Source organism: Entamoeba dispar, genomic scaffold (assembly GCF_000209125.1).
Source record: "Entamoeba dispar SAW760 scf_1105229461149 genomic scaffold, whole genome shotgun sequence".
NCBI lineage: Eukaryota > Evosea > Mastigamoebida > Endamoebidae > Entamoeba > Entamoeba dispar.
In genome coordinates, this window is record NW_001854548.1 from 1 (window position 1) to 7,080 (window position 7,080).

Genomic DNA, 7,080 nt, shown 5'->3' on the forward strand with positions numbered 1-7,080 from the left:
AATGATAACGTATAATCCAAATAATACAAGACTTCCTATTACTGGCATTGATGCCGCATTCTTTAAATCCATAGATTCTGTTGTTTTCTCTCTAATTGCTTTTTCAGCTCTTTGTGCACCAAAGATTAATGGTAAAATTGGAGTAACAAATAATCCAACACTAGAAATGAGTTGATAGAATGTTGACATTAATCTAACAATTTATATTGATCGTCTTTTCTTTTTTTTTTTCTTTTTCATTTTTTTGTTTATTTGTTATAATAAAATATAACTTATTTTATTATAATTTATATTTCTTTTAACAATTTAAAAAAAGTGTTATTAAAAAAATTAGTAAAAAAAAATGATAGAAAGAAAGAAAAAAGAAGTGAATTTAAATGAAATATTCTGGTAAATTTCTTTTACTAACAAAACCTTTTGGATCTTGTGGTGCTGCTTCAAATACTTTGAAACTATAACTCGTAGGAGTATCAATTTCCATAATTGAAGCAACATTATCCATACGATAATAATATTTTGGAGCAGACCATACAGTAACTAAAGTGTTGTTAAAGAACCACTGGAAACCATCTTGGGCTAATTGATGTGCACGACAAATTAATCGAGTATTATTGACTTGGTTAAATTCTTGGACAGCTAATGCATTAAACATACAACCAGCTCCACGACTTGATTTATGGAATTTTTCTAACTGATTTTCATCAGGATCTGACCATAACAATTCACAATATGCTCCAGTTGGTGGAATTTGTTTACAACGTTCTAGTTTTTTAATGTCATCTAAGGCAGTTGCTGTTTGAGAAAGACCACCATGAACACAAAATATTTCGTTATCTAAAGTTGCTGCGGTAGCCATAAACTCAAATAAAGCTACGCAATGTTTCCAAACATTAACGTTTCCATATTTTTTCATACATTCATCATAGAAACCATAATCTCTTGTTTGAAGTGAGCATTCATGGTTTCCTCTCAACAAAGAAATACGTTGAGGAAAACGTAATTTTAATGCAACCAATAAAAGAAGGCACTCTAAACCATAATGCCCTCTATCAACATAATCTCCTAAGAATATATAATGTGTTTGTGGTGGAGTTCCTCCAATAGAAAATAATTCTTTTAAATCGTGAAATTGCCCATGAATATCACCACACACAGTACATGGTAATGAAAGAGTTAAAACTGTAGGTTCTTGAGACATAACTTCAATAGCTTTATTTGTTAATTGACAGATAATGTACTCTTCGAGCATTTCATAGTTCCATAGTCTGTTGATGATTTCATCCAGATTTAAATCTCCAGACATCTGTGATTATTTTTTATCTTTTCTAGTTTTTTTAGGAAAAAAAACATTCAAAAACGTTAATCTTAAAAATTAAAATTTTTATTAGTTTTTTTAATATTTTTTAATTTTTAATTATTAAAGTTAAATGCAAAAGAAATAAAATAACAAAAGAAATAATTTAATAAAATTACATTTAATAAAAAAGAACTAAAAAAAATATAAAAAAGAAACAATAATAAAATAATGCCAATTTTTTATAAACCAAATATTTCAGATGAGCAATATAAAATTGAACAAATAGAATTTGTAAGTGACTATAGTGGGAGTAGTTATTTATTATTATTGTCGATGTTTGTAATTAATATATATTTAAATTATTTTCATCATTTATTGCATCATTACTTTCCAGTCCTTCATTCACATTTTGTGGTTTATGTGTTAAGTGATTTATTTATATCCATTCCAGCAATTTTAATTCCTATGTTTTTTTCTTCGATTGTATATCCTTTAGTTATTATTTTAACAATTATTTATATAGTTGTTTGTTGTCATTATCCAAAAAGACAAGCACCAACAATATATCCAGCTGTTTCTGTTGGGTTTGTAGAATTTAGAAGTATGATTAATCTTTGGACATTAATTGCAATTCTTGCAGTTGACTTTCATATATTTCCTCGAATGCATACTAAAAGTGAGTTCTATGGATTATCTTTAATGGACACAGGAGTTGGTGCGATTGTTGTATGTAGTGGAGTAGCTGCAGGGTTAAAAGAGAATAAAACTCCATATTTTAAAAACTTAATATCAACTGTTATACACTCATTACCTTTTTTTATAATAGGTTTTATTCGTTTGTTTGCAACACGTGCAACTGGTTATCAACATCATATAAGCGAATATGGAATGCATATGAATTTCTTTTTTGTATTAGGGTTTGTACAAATACTAACTGGATTAATTCATTCACCAAGAAAGTATTGTGGTATTGTTTCAATTATATTAATTATTGGATATGAAATAATTCTTCAATACTTTGATTTATATAATTATTCACTTAAAGCAGACAGAACTTCTAATTTATTTGCTGCAAATAGAGAAGGATTATTAAGTATTATCGGATATACTACAATTCAAATTGCAAGTACTTCAATGGGATATTATTATACACTTGGAGGTACTAAACAGTATAGATTTAAATTAGATGTTATTATTGTTATTATAGCATTTATTGGTTATATCTCTTATGAAATTATTTCTCTTTATGTTCCTCCTTGTCGTCCATTAATTAATTTAACATATTTTATTGCATTAATGTCTCAAATGATGATTTGTTATGCTATTTGTGATGTTATTCCAATGTACCTTCCTGTTAAACAAACTGCTGGTTCTAATGGACTCAGTTTAAATCAACTCCCATTGTTTTTAATAGCAAATCTTATAACAGGAACTGTAAACCTTCTGTTTTATACATTATATGTTCCTACTATTGATTCTATTGTAATAATTTTCATTTATATTGCCATTGTTCGTATAATGGCATTTTGTTTAGGTTATTTCCATATTACTTTTAAGATTCAATCAATGCAATTAGTTATTCTTAATGATGATTATAGAACACCTTATAAATCTTATTCTCTATTTGGCTTTTTACATTATTTTAAATCTTTAAAACTTCAACCAAATTCTTCAAATAAAAAAGATAAACCAAAACAAATTTAATTGAATTTCATTCTCCATTCACAATATATTTTTTTTAATCATCTTTAACATCTTCAATTCCATTAGTAGTAATAGCAAATGATGCTTCACTTTCTGGAAGACATGGTGAATCATAAACTTTACAAATACGTGCTTCCCCTTTTCCTTTTCTTAAATACAATCTAGTGGTACTGGCGTGTGCAATAATATTCCCTCCTACAGGTTTTTTAGTATCTCCTCCAAACATACTTGCTTGACCATCAACTTGTGCTACAACTTGATTAGTTAATACTACAGCAACAGAAAATTCATCTGCAATCCTTTGTAATGCCCTCAAAAATTTAGCTAAATGCATTTGTCTCGAAGCTAATTCTCCTCTTCCACTATAATCAGTTCTATACAGTGCTGTTGCAGAATCAATAATTAATAACCCATACCTTTCTTTAGCCATTAACCCACTAGCCATTTGTAATAATTGCATTTGATGTTCTGTATTATGTGCTCGTGCAACAGCTACATTATTTAATGCTTCCTCTGAATTTAATCCATATTTTTCTGCAATTTGTGTTAGTCTTTCTGGTCTAAATGTTCCTTCTGTATCAATGTAAATAGCCCTTCCTTCTGTTCCTCCATTTTCTATTCCTAATTGACAAGTGACACATAGTTGATGACATAACTGTGTTTTTCCAGTTCGGAATTCTCCAAATAATTCTGTAATACTTCCAGTCTCAAATCCTCCACACAGTAATTTATCTAATTCCCTTGACCCTGTAGTAATTCTAATAGTTTCTTTTCTTAAATTATTTAATTCAGCTGCATTGGTGAATGCCAATGGAACTATTTTAGATGACTCAGCAAGTAATTTATCAGCTTTAGCATCGCTAATTCCTTTTATTGTAATTAGTTGTTTCTTTGGTGTAAAAGCAATTGATTGAACAGTGAAAAATCCTGCTTCTTCTAATTTTTTACAATCACCTTCAGTAATTCCAGCCAGTCCAATAAGTTTTCTTATTGGTACAGCAGCATTTTCTTCCTCTTCTTCTTCTTCTTCCTCTTCGTGTTCTTCTTCATTTGCCTTTTCTTTTTCTTTTAAATTTTCTTCAGATTCAAGCAACTCTTCTTCAGAACTTCTTTGCATTTGCTTGGCACTCATTGTTTTAGTTTTACTTTTTCTGTTCTCTTTTTCCGTTCTCTTTTTATTCTTGTTTTATTGAGTTTTTCGTGTATTATTATTTATTACTATTATATTTCCATATTAATAAAATTGAGGTTTTGAATATCAAATATAATAAATTTGTGTTTTTCAATGTATAAGAAAAAATGAAAAATAAAAAAAAATAAAAAGTAGTTAATTAAGTATTAATAGAACTTGTGTCTATTGTTCCTTGCTCAGGGGAGACTAATCCCGTCCCTGAGCTTAAAAGTATTTGTTCTTCAACTATTAGCTTATTCTTTGCTTTTAGTTGTTGAACTGTGAGATTTTTCTTTTCTCATTTTTAGTGTGGAATAGAGTATTTTAAACATCCCTTATTTAAATATCCATTATTTAATTTCTTTTTAATTTCGATGGGTTTAAATTTCTTCTTCTTTATTTTCTTATTTTAAGGAGAGTATATAATTACTACTGTATTGCTTTGGGCTAATATTCTTTTAGCCTCATCCACTTGACCCTTTTCCTTTGATAATCTTTCTTATATTATCAATTATACTTGTATTCTAACAAATAATAATACCATCTTTATAAATACCCATTCGTTTATTGTCAATGATATTCTGTCATTGTACATAATAAACACTGCTATTCTTGCAGTGCTGGGTAAGATGTTTTTCTAACCAAACGCAACGCCATAACCAGTCCATAACTGGGGGAATCGAAGGATGGAAATATTTTAGGGATCTGTGTGGTGTCTCTGACGTGCTACCTTCGAATCCGAAAAATAAAAAAAATAAAAAAATAAAAAAAAATAAATAATAAAAAAATTTTTATAATTTTTTGTTATTTAAAAAATGAAAAAGTGATTAATCGGTAAGAATAACGTTTTATATCTTTTTATGAAGAAAGGGTTGAGGAAAAAGAATGTAAACAAACTAGATAATGAAGAAATGGAAGTACTAAAAAAAAGGTTTCAAAGTAAAAGTTTTGAGAATATCATAATATCAAGAAAATGGTAAACAGTAGTTTAGAATGAAGTTGTTAATCTAAAAATAAATAATAAAAGACTAATAAATAAAGAAAGAGTGAAAAGAAGGTATTATTATAAATATAGAAATGCGGAGATTCAACAACTTTGCATATGCAATTCTAAACTCAAAGTAATTACTTAAAACTTAAAAAAGAGAACTTGAATGGTTATTATTTAACAATGGAAACAATAAAGTGTATTGATAAAGACCGTTATAAAAGAAATAGAAATTATCAATCAGCATTAATGGCATTTTATATAGGATTAATGAATAAACATGGATCTGTTGAAGTAATGAAACAAGCTGGAAGAACTTTAGTTGCACTACCATTTCTTCAAGTTGTTCGTATTCAATTGTCAGAAGAAGATACAGTAGATTATCATGAATTTATTGAAAGAAGAATTAAAGAAATAGTTACATTTGAAGTATCAACGAATGTTCCTTTAAAAGTAGCATTATTAAGAGCAAAGAAAAATAGAATTATTGAATCATTAAATTTAATGCAAGATTTATTGATAGAATATGGATATTATTTTAAAGAAAAAAAGTCAAATAGAAAGGTTCCAAAAGTTAGAATAGATATGTCTCAAATTGTTTTTTACCATCAAAAAGTTTTTGGTTCTAAAGATATATTAAGAATTGGAGAAAAAATTTGTAAATTAGTTCTTCAGAAAATTGGTACAAAATATTCAGTTATTTTCCCAATGAATGATTTATCAATTCAATCAATTTTTATGTGAATAATAAAATATTTTATTTTAAAAGATAAAAAGAATTCAATGTCAAACCATAACTTTATTTGTTATCTTTTTAAAAACGAAAAATAACTGATTTTTATTACAATAACAAGAGTGAATTATACTTTTTCAAAAAAAAATTATTGAATGTTAAAAAGAAACAATAAGAATCCAATTCGATTCTTGATAATTTGAGTTTGAGCTTTTTTTTCAACAACCCCAAATTTAGTTTCAATAAATTTTTGAATTGCGACATTATTAAAATAAGATTTATACATTCCATATCCTTTTTCAATTATTTCTTTGAATAATAATAAATCAAAAATGATATAACTTTCATCTATAAATATATTATTAGGATAAATGTCTTTTATTTCAATTGTTTCTTTATTAAATAGTTTTTCTGAGAATTTCATAATTGAATCAACAAATAATATTTGTAATATAATTTCATTTTTCTTGTATTGTTTTATTATTTGTTTTATTATTTCATTTTGTATTTTTGTTTTATCAATATCAAAAGAAAATTCTTTCCAATGTTTAGTCATACTACCATACTTTAATAAATTATAAATAATATTATCAACAATCTCTAATAAGACACTTTCTTCTATTGTTGGTATTAATACTACCACTTTTCTTTGAATAGTTATTTTTAATTTTTCATATTCTTTATGACTAATAATTTGCTCAATATATTCTTTGATATTGTTTTTCTCATTTTTGTTAATCTCACTAACTTCTTCATGAATTGTATTATTCTCATTTGATATCTTTTCTATAATCCTTTGATAAAACATTTCTGCATTTTGCGTTGAAAGAGTATCTAATATCTCATTATAAATTAAATTATTAGTGGATTTGTTTTGAATTGTTTTGATGTTTTTATGACTTTTTGGTAAGGAGATGATAGGTTGTATTATTTTTCTTGATCGACTCGGTTTTGTTCCATTAGATTTCATATTAAAAATTTTTTTGTCTATTTTTGAGATAAGTTCAATGAAAAAATAATGATTTAAAACCCTTGATTATGGTTTATTATAATTAAGGGTTTTGAATTTTTAAATTCTTAGATAAAAGTTTTGTCTATTTGGAAAATTTTTTATGTAAAAAAAAACAAAAATAATACTATGAAAAGTACAATTTCTTTTAAAAAAATTGTTATAAGATTGTACTATT

General features: G+C 26.3%; 5 protein-coding genes across 5 annotated transcripts, besides 13 other annotated features; 2 read left to right on the forward strand and 3 right to left on the reverse strand.

Annotated features, from left to right (window-relative positions):
* Positions 1 to 215: 215 nt before the first annotated feature.
* Positions 216 to 254: a microsatellite.
* Position 255: 1 nt separating this feature from the next.
* Positions 256 to 345: a sequence feature (AT_rich).
* A 28-nt stretch (positions 346 to 373) lies between these two features.
* On the reverse strand, positions 374 to 1,303 carry EDI_329960 (serine/threonine protein phosphatase PP-X isozyme, putative; the record flags this gene model as incomplete). The annotated part of the gene is made up of 1 exon (XM_001738168.1): positions 374 to 1,303. The coding sequence occupies one exon, from the start codon at positions 1,301 to 1,303 to the stop codon at positions 374 to 376; it is 930 nt and encodes a 309-aa protein (XP_001738220.1).
* A 62-nt stretch (positions 1,304 to 1,365) lies between these two features.
* Positions 1,366 to 1,418: a sequence feature (AT_rich).
* Positions 1,419 to 1,526: a microsatellite.
* Positions 1,526 to 3,001, forward strand: EDI_329970 (GPI-anchored wall transfer protein, putative; the record flags this gene model as incomplete). Its single annotated transcript, XM_001738169.1, has 1 exon — positions 1,526 to 3,001. The coding sequence occupies one exon, from the start codon at positions 1,526 to 1,528 to the stop codon at positions 2,999 to 3,001; it is 1,476 nt and encodes a 491-aa protein (XP_001738221.1).
* Positions 1,638 to 1,663: a sequence feature (AT_rich).
* A 34-nt stretch (positions 3,002 to 3,035) lies between the features above and the next one.
* On the reverse strand, positions 3,036 to 4,133 carry EDI_329980 (DNA repair protein rad51, putative; the record flags this gene model as incomplete). The annotated part of the gene is made up of 1 exon (XM_001738170.1): positions 3,036 to 4,133. One exon carries the CDS (start codon positions 4,131 to 4,133, stop codon positions 3,036 to 3,038), a length of 1,098 nt encoding a protein of 365 aa, XP_001738222.1.
* Positions 4,008 to 4,069: a microsatellite.
* Positions 4,134 to 4,204: 71 nt separating the features above from the next.
* Positions 4,205 to 4,246: a sequence feature (AT_rich).
* A 71-nt stretch (positions 4,247 to 4,317) lies between these two features.
* Positions 4,318 to 4,911: a repeat region.
* Positions 4,912 to 4,913: 2 nt separating this feature from the next.
* Positions 4,914 to 4,960: a microsatellite.
* Positions 4,961 to 4,989: a sequence feature (AT_rich).
* Positions 4,990 to 5,343: 354 nt separating this feature from the next.
* Positions 5,344 to 5,904, forward strand: EDI_329990 (uncharacterized protein; the record flags this gene model as incomplete). Its single annotated transcript, XM_001738171.1, has 1 exon — positions 5,344 to 5,904. One exon carries the CDS (start codon positions 5,344 to 5,346, stop codon positions 5,902 to 5,904), a length of 561 nt encoding a protein of 186 aa, XP_001738223.1.
* Positions 5,904 to 5,936: a sequence feature (AT_rich).
* Positions 5,937 to 6,041: 105 nt separating this feature from the next.
* Positions 6,042 to 6,863, reverse strand: EDI_330000 (uncharacterized protein; the record flags this gene model as incomplete). Its single annotated transcript, XM_001738172.1, has 1 exon — positions 6,042 to 6,863. The coding sequence occupies one exon, from the start codon at positions 6,861 to 6,863 to the stop codon at positions 6,042 to 6,044; it is 822 nt and encodes a 273-aa protein (XP_001738224.1).
* Positions 6,349 to 6,412: a microsatellite.
* Positions 6,460 to 6,484: a sequence feature (AT_rich).
* Positions 6,864 to 7,080: the final 217 nt, after the last annotated feature.